This window comes from Grammomys surdaster, unplaced genomic scaffold (assembly GCF_004785775.1).
Source record: "Grammomys surdaster isolate TR1022 unplaced genomic scaffold, NIH_TR_1.0 174, whole genome shotgun sequence".
NCBI classification, from domain to species: Eukaryota; Metazoa; Chordata; class Mammalia; order Rodentia; family Muridae; genus Grammomys; species Grammomys surdaster.
Window position 1 is genome coordinate 26,061,866 of NW_021604622.1, and position 20,000 is coordinate 26,081,865.

At 41.5% G+C, this 20,000-nt stretch overlaps 1 protein-coding gene and 1 pseudogene across 1 annotated transcript in view; one reads left to right on the forward strand and one right to left on the reverse strand.

Moving 5' to 3' along the window:
* The window catches only part of LOC114621309 (zinc finger protein 58-like), a 34,321-nt gene extending 24,573 nt beyond the window's left edge, over window positions 1-9,748 (reverse strand). The window contains exons 1-3 of the mRNA XM_028767532.1: window positions 9,669-9,748; window positions 3,801-3,926; window positions 2,629-2,721 (exon numbers count right to left, since the gene is read on the reverse strand). Coding sequence (XP_028623365.1) covers window positions 2,629-2,721; window positions 3,801-3,924 — 217 coding nt within the window. The 5' untranslated portion in view covers window positions 3,925-3,926; window positions 9,669-9,748. The remainder of the gene's footprint in view (window positions 1-2,628; window positions 2,722-3,800; window positions 3,927-9,668) is intronic.
* Window positions 9,602-20,000, forward strand: part of LOC114621310 — a 13,878-nt pseudogene continuing 3,479 nt past the window's right edge.

Sequence of the window (20,000 nt, forward strand, 5' to 3'; positions counted from 1 at the left end):
AGTATGAGGCCCGTGTTCACACATGTAAATGGAAAACATGAGAGTATGAGGCCTGTGTTCACACATGTAAGTGGAAAACTTGACAGTGTGAGACCCATGTTCATACATTTAAGTGGAAAACATGACAGTATGGGGCCTGTGTTCACACATGTAAGTGGAAAACATGACAGTGTGAGGCCCGTGTTCACACATGTAAATGGAAAACATGACAGTGTGAGGCCCATGTTCATGCATGTAAGTGGAAATACACAATACTGCTGGTCACAGAAACATATTTTAATATAGATTTTTCACACGCATTAAAAAATGTTACAGTCTTTTTGTTTGTTTGTTTTTTTGTTTTTTGAGACAGTGTTTCTCTGTATAGCCTTGGCTGTCTTGGAACTCACTCTATAGACCAGGCTGGCCTCGAACTCAGAAATCCATCTGCCTCTGCCTCCCAAGTGCTGGGATTAAAGGCGTGCGCCACCACTGCCTGGCTTAAAAATGTTAGTCTTAAAATGTTTTAGTTGTAGATATTCCATCTAAAAACATACACACACAGTACATCCAATGAGATGATTTCAGGCAGATTAGGTGGCAAAATCATAATAGGGAAAATGGAACTGCAAATGAGGAACCAAGAATATAAAACTCACAACATTCTTAACCAGTGTAGGAAGCATTCTTCTAGATTTGTACAGACTTCACCCAAGACTATCTACCCACAAAGTTATGTATGTTAAATCACTGACACTGTGTGAGAGAAAACATTAAGTTGAATACAAATAATTCTGATAGCACTCTGAGAAGACAATTTAATTAACAGGATATAAAGATGTGACAGAAAATGGGGATTCTAGTCAGAGAGGGAGAGAATACTAGAAAAGAAGAAGAGAGGAAGTAAAATAACAGGAAGGTTGAGGAAGTAAAATAACAGGAAGGTTGTCTACAGAAAAGTTATAGGAATTCATACTATTAACTATCTACCTAAAAATATATGAAATCTGAGTATGAATATACATACATAATTTAAATGATGTTTTCCCACGGGGGCTGACAATGCTGCCTCCAAGAGCTAAAGACCACCTAAGAAAAACCTTGAACACCAGACATGAAAAGCCTACCTTTGAGTAACTAGTCAAGGTGGTCCTAAAGACTCCCAAAACATTCCAGACTACTGCTAGTGCCTGTGGTTGTCCCTCTGAAGTGGAAGGTGAGTTCTTACTGCTGAAGATTTCACACACTTAAGACACTGGACCCAGAGGCCCTTGAACTAGAAATGATCAGAATGCCTTCTCCCTGAAGAATAGTTTTCATGATAACAGAAGGCAGCATGCAACCTTACCAAGAAAGGAAGCAACCAAAAGTCCTACCCAGTCATGGCACCCATGAACCACAACAATGACCAGCATGGCACAAATGCCAGGGTACAGTGCTGACAAACATAACATGGTAAGCTTTCTAAAGCTCACTCAACAAGAAAGAAATGCCTGGTGCCAAAAACCTAGCCAACCATGTGAAACCATGAATCTTGGAGAAGAGCCTACAACTGCCACTTCTCTAAACCAGCATAGTCTCCGCCACCACATTCCAACAGTTTATCCTTACACCCAGAGGGACGTACGGTCCCCCTCGCTCATCAAGGAAACTTCTCGTTCCAAAAAAAATGCACACCATTTCAGAAAAACCACAACTGATCAAAATGTAGACTTGTGGCAACCAGTCCAAGTGAATGCATCAATAAATAAATAAATAAATAAATAAATAAATAAATAAATAAATACCTGTACCTAAGACGCTCAGGGAACATTGTGGAAGAGGGGCTGAAAGATTTTTTAAGCACCAGAGGGTCAGGGAATTTACTATGGAATAGTGTTTCCCCCTAATGTCAGAGGCCACACTCAAAGTCTTGCCAACTTGACTGCCCACACACGAGGAAAGCAAGGACAACCAAGGCACACCCCAGTGTGGACAGGGAAAAGCCTATGAGGCCTCAGCCCTACACAAAGAACCACAGGTAACCAGGAAATATGGAGAGAGGGAGAAATAGTCTTCCTCAGGGAAGAGCATACCAATCTGTTACCCAATACCAAACATTCAATCCAGAAATCATGCATACAAGTAACATTGTACAGACTGAACGCTTTATTTAGGAATATAAGTATATGCATGTGACAACAATTCACTAAAAAGGAAGCCATGATTTTGAAAGACAGAAAGACGGAGTATAAAGGAGGGTTTAGAAGGAGGAAGGGGAGGATGATGTAATCTCAAAAATAAGTTAAATAATTTTTTGAAAAGAAATGTATGTATGAGTTACTGAATACAAAGGCTTCCTACATAGGTTTTTAGAAACGTGTGCCAGTTTTGAGAGTAGTAAGAAATAGTGAAGAGTCCATTGCAATGTAGACTCTCACCAAAATTCAGTACTTTGGCAGTCACTAAAAACGGACAGGAAGAACAACGGTTGGAGACTTAAAGAACCACCAACAGCTGAGAGATGTTCTTCTCTGACAGCACAAGTCATTAAAAAAGATAGCAACAGGATGTTTCCCACCAGAGAACGACACTTCACTATACATTAGAGCCTGGCCTTCTGTTGGATCCGACCTTCCACTCCACCTCTCACCCCTCATCCCTACACACCTCGGAGCACAGCCGCTGCTTTTCTCTGCACACTCCAAAGTTCTTGGTTTTTCTCCAGAAATCTGACCAATAATGGCTTGGAGAAAGACAGGTCTGAGGGGAGGGAGGAAGAAGAGAGTTAGCATTTCTATTCCAGTACTGCACTGATAGGAAAAAAACAAGACTTAACTAAGGTGGGACTGTCGAAAATGAGCTCCCCACATTGTTCCCCGTAGGCATCTTAGAGTACTTAGTGGTTAATAATCACGGATCTTCATTTCTGTCATTGACAAGGAAAACTATAAAACGAGAAAAGACTAAAACATTTTCTTTTCCATGCGTGTTCCACGGCCTGTTTCCATTTAATTTCTCAAATCACAACTACAATGAAGGAGGCGCACACGGAAATAGATTAAAACAAAAGAAGTGAAATTTGTCTTAGTTTGAAGAAGTCAGCTCAAGAACTTTGGAAAGGTCATGGGACACTTGTCGCTCTGGATGGAAGAGGCTAGTTAACATTCCTTGGTCAGGGGACGCTTGCTTCCCTGGAAGGGAGAGGCTGATTAACATTCCTCAGGACACAGGTTAGGGAACCCACCTATGGGTGGGGAAGGCCCACAGCACATAGACACATTCCGAAGGACGGACCAACCCTTGCCACCTACAGACAAGGGATGTCCTTGTCACCATATTCCCTAAAGACCAACCAGTTTGAAAAGTCACATTGTTCTGCCAATCACATTGTGCCTAATGGCTGCTGCCCTAACAACTGTATAAAAACTGGCCAAACGGGCTGCCAGGGATTGCCACCTCTCCTTCAGGTGCAAGATGACCTCCATCGAGTTGGAACAATAAATTTCTCTTGCTTTTTGCATTAATCCCTGGCTCTGCGTGTTTCACTCAGGGGGTCCCCAGTAAGCTAAGGCTCACCAGAGTCTTATGAGTTGCACCAACAGTTCTCCCTTAAAAGCAGGCCTATGAGCTGGGTGTGGCAGCTCCAGCACTAGGGAAGTCAAGACAGACATATCTCTAAGTTCAAGGATAGCCTGATCTACAGAGCAAGTTCCACAGCAACCAGAGAAACCTGGAGGGAAAGCAGGCCTATCAGAAAGTAAAAGGTCCTAGAAGATTTCTATAAAAGGAAGTTACATGTTGACAATGAATTAGGAATTCACAATGAAAGTGTTCCTCACCCAGGAACACAAGGTGGCTGTAGTTCTCCAGCATCACGTCCCTGTACAGATTCCACTGAGCAGGCTCCAGGCATTCTCTCTCTTCTGCAGAGAAATCAATGGCCACATCCCTGAATGACAGCATTTCTGAAATAAAGATCAATGAATGCATATCACCCAATAGACAACTTAAAGCCACTAATAATAATACAAACACTAACCGGCATTATGTGCTGTGAACACCATTGTAAAGTTTCCCTAGGGTAAAAGAGTTAGTAGTGCTTCTGATGTGGGTAAATGACACCATCAACTTATTTTTGATATAGTCGTGTGATCTGACACAGTACCCATCTTTCAGAGAATAGTACACATAGCTATTACCTAGTTAGGGATGCTGACGTCAAACGAATGCATCCACAAGGTTGTGCAGATCACGTGCTTGTATTCTGCACTTTATACTAAAGCCAGTGTGTGAGAAGTTACTTCTCAACACTTAGTACACAGAACAATGAATGTGACAGCAAATTAAAATGCTGATCCTGATGGAGACACTGAGTCCTGAAGTCCAGGTTTCTGAGTATGCAGAGTTCCGTAGTAATACTGACTTTATAGGAGTTTGAAAGTGCTCCTTTTCCTTCCTTCCTTCCTTCCTTCCTTCCTTCCTTCCTTCCTTCCTTATTTAAGAAGTATAGAATTTGGAGAAATGATTATAGATTTTCACTAAAAGCCTAGTATAATTCTACTGTGAATCCATCTGGGCCTCTGTTTCCTTTTTCTTTCTTTCTTTTCTTCTTTCTCTTTTTTCCCTTTATTTTAAAACAAAAGGAAAAGCGACTGGCTTTTGGGTGTATGATCTCATTTGTAGGTCTCTTTAGATTGCTGATCTCCTCTTAGTTTAACATGGGCAGCTGGAGGAATCTAGAAATGGAATGGGGGACAGATTTCTAAAGTTTTCCCTTATAAGGCTCTGGGTTTCTCCAGTGTCTGCAGCAGTGTTTCTCCAATTATCCTGGTCTGAACTGAGATCCCTCTTTTCTTCCCTTCAGTCAGCTCAACAATCACCCTTAACTGTCCCAAGAACCACCTCTGGGTCTTACTGGTTGTTTTGAAGTTTTCATTGTTTCTATTTCATCTCTTTATGCTCTGATTTTTATTTTTGTCTACTGCATTTGTGTTTGGTTTCTTCTATGTAATTCTTGAATTGTAACATCAAGTTATTTATTTGTGTTCTTTGTGTGCGTGTGTGTGTGTGTGTGTGTTTAAAACACATTCTCGTAAATCTTTAAGTTTCCATCAGAGGACTACTTTAAGTTCATTAAGTTCCAGAAATTTTTTGAAATCTGTAAGATCCTCAGACAATTCATTCCAAGTTCTAAGAGACAAGAGATCTCAACTAAACTACTACACTCAGCAAAAATTATCTGATGTAGTTGAAGGAGAAAGAACTTTCCAGGATACAGACAGACTAACAGAATTCATGTGGCTCAAACCAGTCCAAACAAAGAACTGTGGTAGCAATGCTTTAGACTACAGAGAGGAATAAACAGAAGCAAGACTGTAGGAAGAAAATAAAGGAAGGTACAAAGGTACAATCACTCAGACACAAAGTGTGACACAGAACACCAACAGCAATACCACAAACACCAACAAAACAATCATAGCAAGGCAGTGGTTGTGCATGCATTTGAACCCAGCACTTTGGAGGCAGAGGCAGGCAGAACTCTTTGAATCCAAGCCATCCTGGTCCTCAGAGTGAGTTCCAGGCCATCTTGGTCTACAGAGTGAGTTCCAGGACAGCTAGGGCTACGTAGAGAAACCTTCTCTCAAAAAACAAAATAGAACAAAACCATAAACAAACAAAAGAGAAGAAGAAGAAGAGGAGGAGGAGGAGGAGGAGGAGGAGGAAGAGGAGGAAGGAGGAAGGAGGAAGGAGGAGGGAGAGGAGGAGGAGGAGGAGGAAAAGGAGAAGATGAAAGAGAAGAAAGCAATATTTGGAGCGGGGAAGCAGGCAGAACTCTACTCTTTTATGTACCTGAATGGCATCTATGTGAATGCGTATACCACTTCTTATTTTCCTTTTATGACATTGTTAAAAAAAAAAAAAATCAAGTGAATTTTACAAGTTGGGTTTCATCCAATTTTAGATGAACTTCTACTCAGGAAAAAAAAGAGTATAAAGAAAATTAACATATTTGCATCAAAACAGTGCTGAGATCTGGTTTTATAACTGAAATAACAAAATTATTATGAAGTCAGAACATAGAAATGTGGTAAAATAATATTTACATCTGCTCCAGCAAGAGTAAAAATGTGGACTGTGCTTTGGAAAAAAAATCACATATACGTGACTCTGACAACAGGAAAAATGTGTGACTATGCAGAATATGCATGTGTCTGAGGAAGGTGCTTTGGTTCTTTCTATGGACACCACTGTGGCATGCATGAAAAAAAATGTGACAGCTACTCATTTCTATATTAACTTTTTCTTTCATTTGTTTTCATTCACTTGTCAACTGTTAAAAGTTTTCTATAAAATATGAGTTCCATGAATAGCCCAGATTCCATGTATGAAGCCAAACCATGCTGCATTGTTTTCAATCTCATTCCATACTCCCAGTCATCCCAATACATTCTTCCTATCAAGTGAGAGCTGGATGGAATTCCTTCCAATGTTCTATTCCTAACTCACATACTGGAAGGCTGACTGAGCCACTGTCCTGTCCAGTAGGGCATTTAACAGGGGTCCAGGGAGATCACCTGAAAGAGAAAGTGGGGGACAGGCCGATGCAAGGAAAGACGACCTGTCTATAGTCTGGTCAGATCGCCATTTTTACTTTTTCACACACAGGTTATAAACACAACAAGGCAAGATGTGGGGAAGAGGATGACACAGGAGTGTAGGTATTCAGGGGGAGTATAGATATCTTCCAGAACAGAGTGTCAGCTGGGTGAAGGTTCAGGGGACAGGACACTATGACTCCGTCTATGATTCACTTGTCCTTATCTAAGTTGGTACTATTCACCAAGGCTATCTATCTACAAGGTCTCTGTATTCAGCCTGGCAATTTTCCACCAAAGCTACTTGTCTACAATAGCTTCTAGGCATCTGCTTCAGTGTTTTTCCACAGAGACCCAAGACTTTGTGCTAGCAGGCATGTATGTCAGGCCTAGTGCTGATTTTAGGCCTTCAGTGTATAAGCAGGGCTGCTCCTGACAAGCCACCACCCTATAGAATAAATTCCTCAGAAATACAGAAAGATCCAAATCTTCCCCATGGAAATGCATGGTGAGTGTTGACCAAGACAAAACGTGCCAGGATGGACTTTTGTGAGAAACCCACAAACTGCTGCTGAGATGCAGCACAGAGGAAGACGATAAATTGAGGGCACGTACATCAAAGAACAACAAGGGCTCAGAACACAGCTCAGGGGAAAAGTTCTTACTCAGATATGTGAGATCTGGGTTCAATTCCCAGCAGAGTGGTGGGCAGGAGGGAAAGCCACAAAGCCATGCTTGTCTACTCCCCGCCCACATGTAGAGCAGCAAGGAATGACTTGGAGGACAGCCCGACATTCAGCCATTCTCCTCAGGATGTGAAAAATGGAACTGGCTTCCAACTCCTACTGTGTTTCAGGTCTGACCAAGGCAATGAGTTCTGCCTTGTCTCCCTCAGTCAGCCAAGGGAAAGAGCATTTCGTGGTGGATCAAGGCCCTGTAGATGTGATCCTACAAGACTTCACAAGCTCTAGTAACTGTACCCTAGGGCAGTCACTCTGTGCCCAGACTGACGATCTGTGTCCCACATCGTGGAAGGGAAAAAACCAAACAAATCTCTCAACTCTATTCGAGGAAAGCCTTGTCTCTATTGAGAGTTCAAGGCTAACATGATATGTAAAGTCTTTCCTCATAAAAACAAGACAGAAATGTGGAAAACAAGATTTTAGAAAATATAGTCTTTAATCTTACATTATTTGAAAAAGTAAACCATACAAATTAAAACTGGAATCTCAACAAGTACCAGCCTAGATAGCTCTAAAGAAATTCACATGGGGCGAAGATAACAGTGGCTCCTGACCCAGAAGAAGCCTCTTTAAAATCCTCACTAGGTTAACTCTGCAGAGACAGCACTTGACGAAGCTGAGAGATGATACATCACAACTGACAGATGAAAACGAACAGCATAACTACACAGGCAGAGCCTAGGAACTGTAAGTGTCCCAAGCAGTTACTTCCTAACAGACTTGGGGAAGAGAGGAAGCCACGGAACAAAAGGACTTGTTCCAGATCCTGTCAAGTGAAGAGACTCAGGAACTATCAGTGGAAGAACACACTGATAGTTCTTCTGGAGGACTTGGGTTCAATTCCTAGCACCGACCTGTCAGCTCACAGCCATCTGCAACTCCAGTTCGAGAGGACATGCCCCCTCACCTGGCTTCAATGGACACCAGGCATGCAAGTGGTTCACAGATATACACGAAGGCAAAATAGTCATTAATCGAGGGGTGGGGGCGCAGAAGAAAATGATAATGGAGAAAGCTAATAGATCCCAAGTCACGAGAAGTATGAAGGAAGTTGTTTAATGGAAACTCTGTTTAATACAAACTCCAGCACTTCTTAAGGAAACAAAGTAGACATTGCCAAAATCCTCTCCACATGAGACATGAGCAGCACACCCTTCACTGTTCTTTACCCAGGAGATGGCCACGTGTGGGCAGGAAAACTGCTCAGCTCAGAGAGGAGCAAGAGCCCAGAGCAGAGTGAAGATAGAAACACTTCCCTGGGTGAGCAGGTCCCTAACGATCACTACCTAATGTTGCCTAGCACAGCTGTCGATGATAGGAGGTGTCTGCTGTGTCCGGTCTCCCTTCTTTCTCTGAAAGTTAATCTAGCAAGTGTCCTCTGACAAAGGAATGTGCCCCTCCTGGGATGTGTCCTGGGATAGTGGGGTTCTTTCAAATTTAAGTTCAAACCAAGATCTGAAAGTCCTACAGTGTCTGCTCCTCTCAGACCGCTGTGGGCTCCCTGTGGGTGGAGGGCAGAAGGTCTATCACCATGGTCTCAATTAGGTGGGTTTTGGCTAAAACAAAGGTAACATTCCAGGAGACTTAAGCGTGACAAAGTTTACTTTCTAGGTGGAAGAAACACAATGCCTTTCTGACCAGGGAGCAAAATATGAGTCCCTAAGAATGGCTGCATATTCCTACTCAGAATATGGAATGTGGAATCTCCTTCAGTGGAACCTGGTTCTAGACACAAGCCTAGAACAACAGACTAGAGCGATAGGAAGTCACAAGAATTCTCGCGCCTCCTGTCCGTGTGCCTCAGAGATGTTCTGTGAGAGAAGTCCAAACAAATCCTGCCCTTCTCGAGTGCAGGTTCCCCGTCCCTGCCCACTCCTTTTCCTTTCCTCGTTCTTCTAGAATGTAAGAGTTTGCAAACCTTGTAAACAAAATATACTACATGTTTTACAAACTTTAGAAACACGAGTGCTACGTGGCTATAACGTGCAGTAGTGACCAGAAACTCCACTTTCTCTAGACTTGAGGAGAAACCTGACTACAGATGGGAGTGAGTCAGCTAGTACCAGTAAGCTCCCACAGCCAACCTGGAAAGAGAGCTTCCAGCCTTGCCTCAGGACCTGCCCTGCCAGGGAGATCCTGGATGGACTGAAGAAGCAGCAGATGGATGGCAGCACCATCCCTGTCGCCCTCTCCCCAGCGCTGACCTAAATCCTGACTCAGTAGCCCAGGCAAGGTTAGAACAACCCCTCCAAAGTGAGCTTCTCCCTACTTACCAGGGGCCTGGTGACAACTCCTTCAAAGATGGACCTACCCGACCACCCTGCACAATCCCTCAGGCCTGATGGGCTGCCCTGGACCCTGAACCAACCTTCATCTCAGAGAGCCAACCCCAGCAAGGTAATAAGAAACTTGAGCCCAAACAGGAGGACTCACTGTGTAGGGCGGAACATGCGCAGAAAGAACTCAAAGGGCTTCACGGCTTCCCTTGCTTGTTACGTCACATTGAGGAAAAACTACATTTCCCATAAGTCTGTGTAGTGGAGGTCCAAGAGTCGCTGAGTCCCGTGTGAAAGGATAGAAACACGCAGTCTCTGCCGCTAGAGGGAGACAGTCCGAGGAAATCCGGCTGCTTTGAAAATCATATGAAAAACATATCCAGCTGAGATGCTGGAATGTGAAACCTTACAATAATGTTTATGACGTTTACTGGTTATTTTTACTGTGGTTCCACACTCAGTTCTGCTAATTATAGGAACTTACTACAGAATAAAACGTTCATTTTGACTCAATTTTTACTTTGAGATAATGAACAAAAAACTAACATGGGAAGTCGCCCCAAGCCTTTCAAATGAGTTTTGAAGGGGCTTGGTGGCAGCCACCTGGTGGCAGCTACTCATGTATTGAAAAGAACAAACAGAAATGGGAGTTAGCTGGGTGATGCGACAGGTTCCATAAAGTCAGGAGGCCTTGATTTTTAGTGTGCGACACTGAAAACAGCCAACACAGGAGAACCAAACACAGTCTTGTGATGGCAGGGACACAGAGAGATTATTCCCTGAATACCGTGGTCTCAGAAATATGTTCCTGGGAATACAAAACGAGCTAGGAGCTCGCTTTGCAGAACGGATGTATGTGCCCTCCTGTCTTTTCTTAGGAATTACGGCTCCTGTATCTGTCATTGCTGAGGTCCAATCAGATACAAACTTTATATATGTTAGTTCTTGTGAGAGACACTGATTTTCCAGGAAGCTATTTCTGAGCAGAGACACCAGGAAGTTCATATTTCATTTTCTCTCACCACAAGTCACTCACGTTTTTCTCTCTCTGGCTTTTTTTTTCTTCTTGTTACTACTTCCTTGAAATGACTGATCACAAGTTGAGTCATAGTAGTTGACAGGTATATAACACATTTGTGTTATGATGTACACAGGAGATGAATAGTACTCTGTGGTAAAGAAGGAGGCAGTAATGACAAGAGAATCCTGCAAGGTTAGCAATCAGAAAAACGTCTTCAGAAAAGGTACAAGACTACATTTCCCAGTATGTATGTGTTTCCTGATGAGAGATGTGTTAATGAAGGGCCCTACAGTGTATCTGGGTTAGTAGTACTAGCTCAGTATGTGGTGGGCATACGGGGTCTTGAAAATTGCACAAGCAAAGTATTGATTTTACTGGATTTTACAGGAACATATTTTTAACGTGGCTTTTAGCAGGTAGTTAATCATGTATTTTGTATGTACATTTTAAAAGTAAGGAAATGGTATCACCTTCAAATATCAATTCTGTTTCTAAAGTATAAGCCTATTATTTAATTTTCTTTTCTTGATGTAGTTTATAAGACTCTAGTGAGCAGAGCCTTAGTTTACCAGCGACCCCCTGAGTGAACGACACAGAGACGAGAGATTGCTGCAAAATGCAAGAGGAATTTTTAATGTTCCAGCATGCTGGGGCCATCCTGCATCCCAAAAAGAGAGGCTAACCTGCACAGCTTGTTCAGCGAATATTTATACAGTTTCTAGGGGTAGCGGCCATTAGGCACAATGTGATTGGCAGAACAGTGACCTTTTAAACTGATTGGTCTTTAGGGAATGAGGCATCAAGGCCCTCCCTTGTCTGTAGGTGGTAAGGGTTGGTCCATCCTGTCCTGCAGAATGTGTCTTGTGTTCTGGGCCTTCCCCACCTGAAGGTTGGTTCCCTCCCCTGTGTCCTGAGGAATGTTAATCACTCTCTCCTATCCTGCAAGAGTCCCCTGAGCTTCCTAAAGTTCCTGAGCTGACCAGGAATGTTAATTAGCCTCTCCCTTGGGGGTGGGGGAGACAAGTGTTCCAAAGTTCCTGCATAGTTTTCACTGCATGGTCCTGTCAGTCATGAACCTGAATCTGTAGACCATGATGGCCTCCAGCCCAGAGATCCATCACCCACTACCTCCTAAGTGCTGGAGTTAAAGGCAAGCACCACCATGCCCAATGGACAATTTTTTTAATTTTATATTTTTTTCAATTTTATGAATGTATGTTTCTGTGTGCGTGCGTGCACGCACGTACATGCACACACACATTTGTTTTGTACATGAGCCTGGGCATGTCAGAATAAGGGGTCTGACCCTCTGTAACTACTGCTACAAGTGCTCCAGAACCACCATGTGCTTGTTGGAAAGCAAATCTGGATCCTCAGCAAGAAGACTAAATACGCATAACTACTCCAGCCTGTAAACATAGACTTGGAAGTGAATTTGCTGAACATCACACCTAATGCAGAATGTTTCAATGGGGGGGAATTAAATGAACAAGTTATTATACAGGCTGTCTTATTAGAGGTAATAGATAAATTTGTCAGCAGGGTCTAAAACATTAGGCCTGAGAACTCAGCTTCTTGTAGACTTTTCTATAATTATGCCTGGGTTACAATTATCCTGCTGTGTTGGGAGCCAACTCCTAGCAGAAAGCGGCTCTCATCTTTGCAGCCATCCCAGGCCATATATTTGCAGGTTGATACTTTTCCACCCTGACAAGAGACTTGTTTTTCTAGCATATTTTTGCAAGCAGCCCACAACAGCTGAGCACACTCTGATAACGTCTTGTTTTTCTCAGACATATCCTGTTGTGATTTAGTGCCCCCAGCTTCAGGCACACGTGGTAAAGTGTCTCCAGCTGCACTCCCCTGCTTGTGCTTATAGACCCATAGTTGCCGTTCAATAAACTAAACAAGACTTGATCAGATACCCTGTCTTGTCACCATTCTTCGTGTCTCTTGCCCATTCATCCCCACTCTCTCCCTTGCAGAGCCTGTTGACTGACCCGTGGGCCAGGTCACTGCTGAGTGAGACTCCCTCTTGGATCCTGCATGTACAGTTTAGTTTGTACCTGCACCATGGTAGCTCCGCCACCTCTTGAATTAGCATCAAGGATCAGCATGTCTCAGATGAGTCAGTATACTTTCAACTGGGTTTCCAGGTAACACATACAAACATACATGTACATGCATACACACATGTTGGGGTTTGGTCTGGTGATGTTTGTATTCATGTGTTAAGTTATACAACTCAAGATCTGGTTGTCCCAAGAAGAGAAAATTCCCATTTGCATCAGTCTTTCTTGTACAAACCTTACTCCCAAGTTTGAAACAATTTTTTAAATAAAAATGGCAACAGACAATTACTGGGGAGACTAGAGAGAGGTGGAGCATAAGTTACTGGGCTGGGGTTGAAGGAAGTGGCAACAAGAGAGGAGGAAGAAGAGAAAGAGAGACTAGGAGGAGACCAGGAGAAGGAGAGATCTCCTTAGTCATGATTGACCAGCAGCACATGCCTGAAAGAAATGCCTGGACGCCAGACTGCTGAAGAAGAAATAACACAGGAAGAATCAAACAGCAAGTATTTGCGAAGCACATTTGGTAAAGTGGCCAATGTAGTCTTATAGAATTATGTTGGGGTAATGAATTGCACACAGCCTGATAAATAAATCATACTCTGAGTCTCTGCTTCAAACATTTATTTCTCCATATTTGCTCCTGTGGAGGGTTTTGTTCCCCTTTCTAAGAAGGACTGAAGCACCCACACTTTGATCTTCCTTCTTTTTTAGCTTCATGTGGCCACTGAATTGTGTCTTGGGTATTCTGAACTTTTTGGCTAATATCCACTTATCAGAGAGTGCATATCATGTGTGTTTTTTTGTGATTGGGTCACCTCACTCAGGATGATATTTTCTAGTTCCATCCCTTTGCCTAAGAATTTCATGAAGTCATTGTTTTTATTTTTTTATTTTATTTATTTATTTATTTATTTATTTATTTATTTTTGGTTTTTCGAGACAGGGTTTCTCTGTATAGCCTGGGCTGTCCTGGAACTCACTCTGTAGACCAGGCTGGCCTCGAACTCAGAAATTCACCTGCCTCTGCCTCCCAAGTGCTGGGATTAAAGCCGTGCACCACCACCGCCCGGCGAAGTCATTGTTTTTAATAGCTGAGTAGTAGTACTCCATTGTGTAAATGTACCACATTTTCTTTATCCATTTCTCTGTTGAAGGACATCTGGGTTCTTTCCAGGTTCTGGCTATTATAAATACGGCTGCTATGGACATAGTGAAGGGTGTGTCCTTGTTATATATTGGAGCATCTTCTGAGTATATGCCCAGGAATGGTATAGCTGGGTCCTCGGGTATTACTGTGTCCACCTGGCTAGACTGCTTTTAGAATGGTTGTACCAGCTTACAATTCCACCAACAATGGAGAAGTGTTCCTCCTCCACATCCTCGCCAGCATCTGCGAGTTTTTGATCTTAGCCATTCTGACTGGTGCGAGGTGGAATTTCTGGGTTATTTTGATTTGCATTTCCCTGATGACTAAGGATGTTGAACATTTAAGTACTTCTCAGCCATGCAAGATTCCTTAGTTGAGAAATCTCTGTTTAGCTCTGTACCCCAATGTGTAATAGGGTTATTTGGTTCTCCAGAGTCTAATTTATTGAGTTCGTTGTATATTTTGGATATTAGCCCTCTATCAGGTGTAGGGTTGGTAAACATCTTTTCCCAAATCGTGGGTTGCTGTTTTGTCCTATTGCCGGTGTCCTTTGCCTTACAGAAGCTTTGCTATTTTACAAGATCCCATTTGTCAATTCTTCTTTTTAAAAAAACTTTTCAACTGGATATTTTATTTACATTTCAGATTGGGGACACTTGACCCAGATCTCTAAAAGAAACAGGACCCAAATGATCAGGGTCAGAAATGAACAGGGAGACATTACAACAGATAAAAAAAAAAAAAATCTGACTATCATAAGAGAATATTTTGAAAACCTGACCAGTTTAATTGTAAAATCTAAAGGATATTATTTAGCAGTACTTCTTATAGAGAGCATAAAGTTGGATTCATTTCTTGATCCATTCTCCCGACCTGTGTCTTTTGAATGGAGGATTGTAGGTGGGCATCACTTGTTCTGATATGTGAGTGTTCATTGTCAATATGTTCCTCATTTCCAGTGTTGTTTGTGTTCTCAGTGGCCCTTTGTGGTTTTGTTATTTTGGCTTCTGATTCCTTTCCACAGCCTCTTGGCTAAGCTCATCCCATTCTTCAGACTAAAATGGTGCTTTCTTTATTTTCTTTATGTTTAGTTTGTAAATTATAATTTTTAATGCTCTTTATTGTATGGATGTTTTTTCTGTCTCTTTTAATCACTGCAGATATTTGTGTGGTGTGCAGTATCTTAAGTTGGATGTCATTGTCTTTTAGGAGTTGGGATGCATTACTCCAGGCTCTTCTGGCTTGCAAAGTTCCATATAGGAATTGGCTGTTATCTTAATAAATGTGTTCTTTCACTTGCAGATTTCAGTATGCCATGAGGATTTTATTTTCTGATCTTGTCCAATTAAGTATTAAGTGTGCTTTTTATATTATTATTTATATTATTACCTTTCCTTAGTTTAGAGAAGATTTCTTTTATGGCCTTCTTGAAAATTTATGCCATTGCCTGGTGATTTTTCTCCCTCATCTGTGCCTGTAATTTGAATGTTTGTTCTTTTTACAGTGTCTAACATTTATTTTATGTTTCCTCCCTACAGATATTTTTTTCTTAACTTGTTTCCTATCCTTAGCTTGTTTTATCTAATCATCTACTTTTCTTGTAAGTCCTTAGATGCTATCTTCTGCTGATTTATTCTTGTGTAAATTTTTTTTAAGTTTTCTTTTTTAATTATTTGGCCAGATTTTGGATCATTGCTGCTAGAGTCCTGTTCAGGGTTTCTCTTTATTGAATTCCAGATTCAAATCCTGGATTGTGTTGTCATTTCCATCATTCTAAAGTTTTTGGTTTCTTAGGCATCACAGAAGCATTTGTTCTCCTTAAGTTCATTGTGCACTTCAATGGCACTGAGATGCTTCTTCATGCCTGATTGATTGATTGAATGATTGATTGATTGATTGATTGATTGATTGATTGATTGATTTTAGGTTTTTCGAGACAGGGTTTCTCTGAATAGCCCTGGCTGTCCTGAAACTCATTCTGTAGACCAGGCTGGCCTCGAACTCAGAAATCCGCCTGCCTCTGCCTCCCAAGTGATGGGATTAAAGGGATGCACCACCACTGCCCGGCCTCCTCATGCCTTTTTGAGATGTGTTGTGGTCTTTGATGAAGCTTATGACTGTCTTCTAAAGTCTGTGTCCTACTGCTCATCTGAGCAACATGTAATGGCAACTGTTTTTATCTTGTGTGATGGTGGGTGCAAGCCAGCGTGATCTTTTCTATTGCTTATTTTTATACATGAACTAGCCATGGGGTTTTTAGGAGAAAATGCAGGCATAACTGAGAGGTCACCTTGCTTGCAGCAAACTTACATGTTGTTATGTTTGTTTTGTGTGTCTGACTTTATTCTTTCCAGTTATAAAAGTGCTCTATATTCTTTTAATGAAAATGCATTAGTTTTCTTTATATTCCTGTTTTCTGTGATTTGGGGGTCATCTTAATGTGATTGTATATGAACTTCTTTAATTTGAATGAACTTTAGTTGAAACATAAAAGTAAAATGATCAGGGAACTGTGGTACACATGGTTAATTTGAGATACTATTCTGTGTCTTTGAAGGATACAATATGTTCATTTTTTTAACAATATGGATGATGTTGGATTTGGGAGCACAGTCCTAGGAAAAGAAAGGCAGGAAGGAGTCTGGGAACCACAGATGAGACTGTTTACTAATACACACAGAGAGGGGCACCAGCTCTCCTGGAAGTATGGGATGGGGGTTGTGTGAGGAGAGAAACCTGTCCTGCACCTTTTAGAGCAACAGGCTTGGGAATGAGGAAGTGGATGCTGCTCTCGGAGCCCCCTGCAGGTCTGCAGTCTCTCCTTCCTGGTGTTGTCTGCTTAGGTAAGAAAGGTTATCTTGAGAGACAGGTGGACCCACAAAACATAGCTCTTTGGGTTGTAGCAGAGAATATGGTTGAGGAAGATCATTTGTATTCACTTAGTAATCCTGTTGTTACCAGCAAGACTCTATAAGATGGGACAGGACATTACTATTTCAGACATAAAAAGACAAGTGCAACATATTGTGTCTGAGCTTCTTGTGCTATAAGACTGACTGACCTATATCAGGAACACTTCAGGCTGAGATCACTGGAACTTCTCCACTCTGCTTGGTGGTAAAGTTAGACTATTCTGAGATCACAGGTGACCTTGCCAACTTATCCTCTCGATCAAGAAAAAGATATCTGAAGTGTTAACCTCTGTCTACTTTGGAAAGCAGTTTGATCAAGGAGACTCTTCAGGAGAGAAAGGTGGACTTTGTGCCTCATTCCAGAGCCCCTCATTCTTCCCCCATATATGGTTACAGCCTTCTTTCCCCACTGGTATTATACTCTTTACTTTCCCATGAGAATGAGTCTGTCTTTCAGTGTGTGAGACAATAAATGCATAGCTGTCTGTCAAGGGTCAGACTTCTGACTCTTATGTCTTCGTGGTTTTCATACTGCCTCAGAAATCTAACAAAGTCAGTCAGATGTTGAATCTCAAGGATTATAAATCAAGTGAGAGATGCAATTTTAATGTAATCTTTTGAAGAGGAAAACGGGAGGATTATTGATCAGTGAATATTCTTCTCCATTTAGATATGATGAAGGACTCAGTATATTGGTGCTAGGTAGAGTATTATGCACTTGAAACAAACTATAGTTATGTGCATATTTAAAAATGCCAATTTAGAAACTACCTCTGTAAGATCAGGCTATGTTCTCTCCAATACTTTTAACATGAAGGGGTGTTGTACTTTGTCAAAGGCTTTTACAGCATGAGATGATCATGTGGGTTTTTTTTTCTTTTAGTTTGTTTAAATAGTGGATTACATTGATGGATTTCCATATATTGAACAACCTGTTAATCCCTGGGATGAAGCCTACTTGATCATGGTGAATGATTCTTTAGATTCTTGTTCTTGTATTCAGTATGCAAGAATTTTACTGAGAATTTTTGCATCAATATTTATAAGAGGAATTGGTCTGAAGTTCTCTATTTTTTCTGGGTCTTTGTGTGGTTTAGGGATCAGTGTCACTTTGGCTACATAGAACTATTTATGTACTGCTCCTTCTGTTTCTATTTTATGATATATTTTGAGAAGGATTGGTATTAGGTCTTCTGTGAAGGTCTGATAGAATTCTACACTAAAACCATCTGGTCCTGGTTTTTTGTTTTTGTTTTTTTGTTTTGGTTGGGAGAAGTTTAATGACTGCTTCTATTTCCTTAGGGCTATGAGACTGTTTAGATGGTTTATCTGATCCTGATTTAAATTTGGAATCTGGTATCTGTTTAGAAATTGTTCCATGTCATCTAAATTTTCCAGTTTTTGTTGAGTATAGACTTTTATAGTAGGATCTGATGATTTTTTTAATTTCCTTCTTCTCTGTTGTTATGTCTCCCTTTTCATTTCTGATTTTGTTAATTTGGATACTTTCTCTGAACCTTCTAGTTAGTTTGGCTAAAGATTTATCTATCTTGTAGATTTTCTCAAAGAAATAGCTCCTTGTTTTCTTGATTCTCTGGAAGAACAAAATGTATATGCTTCAAACCTTCATAGAAGGAGGAACAAAACCATCACAGGAGATAGAGGGAGGGAGGGAGGGAGGGAGGGAGGGAGGGAGGGAGGGAGGGACTAGGAGGGAGAGAGGAAGGGGAGGAAAAAGGGGACCAGGATCAGGTATTGGAAGGGATAGGAGAGAAGTACAGAGGGTCAGGAAATTGAATAGAAATATGTAGTACTGGGGTTTGGGGAACTGGGAGTAGCCACTAGAAACTCCCAGACTCCAGGGAATCAAGAGGCCCTAGGACCCAATGGTGATGACTTCAGCTGAAATACCCAACAAAGGGAAGATACAACCTGTAGACATTACCTCCAGTAGATAAGCTCAGCCCCCAGTTGAGGGGTGGATCTACCCAGGAAGCTCAAAATTGTTAACCCAGAAATGTTCCTGTCCCAAGGAAAGACAGGGACAAAGAGTAGAGCAGAGACTAAAGGAATGGTCATCCAGAGACTGCCCCACCTGGGGATCCTTCCCATCTGTAGACACCAACCCCCTACTGTCAGACAGGTATGAGTGTCCATGAGGCATCTAGTAATCAACCCCATGTCCTGTGGAAGAGTAGCAAGTGCTCTTAATTACTGAGCCATCTGTCTAGCCTCAACACACTGTAATTAGTTGCCCTCGTTCTCCATTTTATGGCTCTTTAAAGCATTATACCATAGGAGTTTCTAGGATCTTCTGTGATCCACTTCACTTAGAGATGAGTCCTGTGTTGCAAACTGTACCACATCAGGAGTAGTTTAAGATTCTTCCTTACCTATATCAGAAGTGTTTCCAGCTCTCCTCTCACTTAGGGTCACCTTTAGATTTATATGCAGAAGCACATGGTGCCTCTTTGTATTTGTTATTACTGATGGTTTTATTTAGCATTATGTGTAAGTTAATTGTGGTTATGTCTATCACAGGATAGTTTCCAAATGAATAATACTCAGACTGTGATTCATTTATTTGGTGTTTGTTTAATTACTGGGGGATTAATGCTAATCTATTTTTCTAAAGCTATACTGGGTACATCCCTATCTGTGCTCCCCAAATTCTTACTGTTTGAGTCTTTCCTGAATTATTTCTGGTCCATCAGTCTCTCTGGGGCAGGGGTGGGGCATTTGACTTGGGCATTGCTGCTGATCCATCATGACTACTGAGGGCCTGTCCTCACATCTTTCCTTCCCCTCCCTATTTCTCTTTCTCCATGTTGTGGACTTTACTTGCAAACCCCAGTGCAGTCATCGAAGCCCTGCCTACCTCTATCCTCCCACATAATTGGCTGTTGCTAATTTTATTTAACCAATATTTTAAATTGGGGAGCCAGTTTTACACAAAAGTTGCTAGTGAACTCATGGGAATTCACTTGTCTTGGGACAGCCAGATATGAGTACTACAGAATTTTATTATTTGAATACATGGACGCACCACACCAACCCAAAACAATAATGTCTGATACTTACTCTTTTTCTAATTTTATTTTTTTTTCAGGAAATGCTGTCATTCTGGGATGTGGTAATCGATTTCTCTGCAGAGGAGTGGGAATACCTGAGTCCTGCTCAGTGGAAACTGTACAGGGATGTGACATTGGAGAATTATAATAACCTTGTGTTTCTGGGTAAGGATACCTTCCATGATGAATTTTTAATTAATT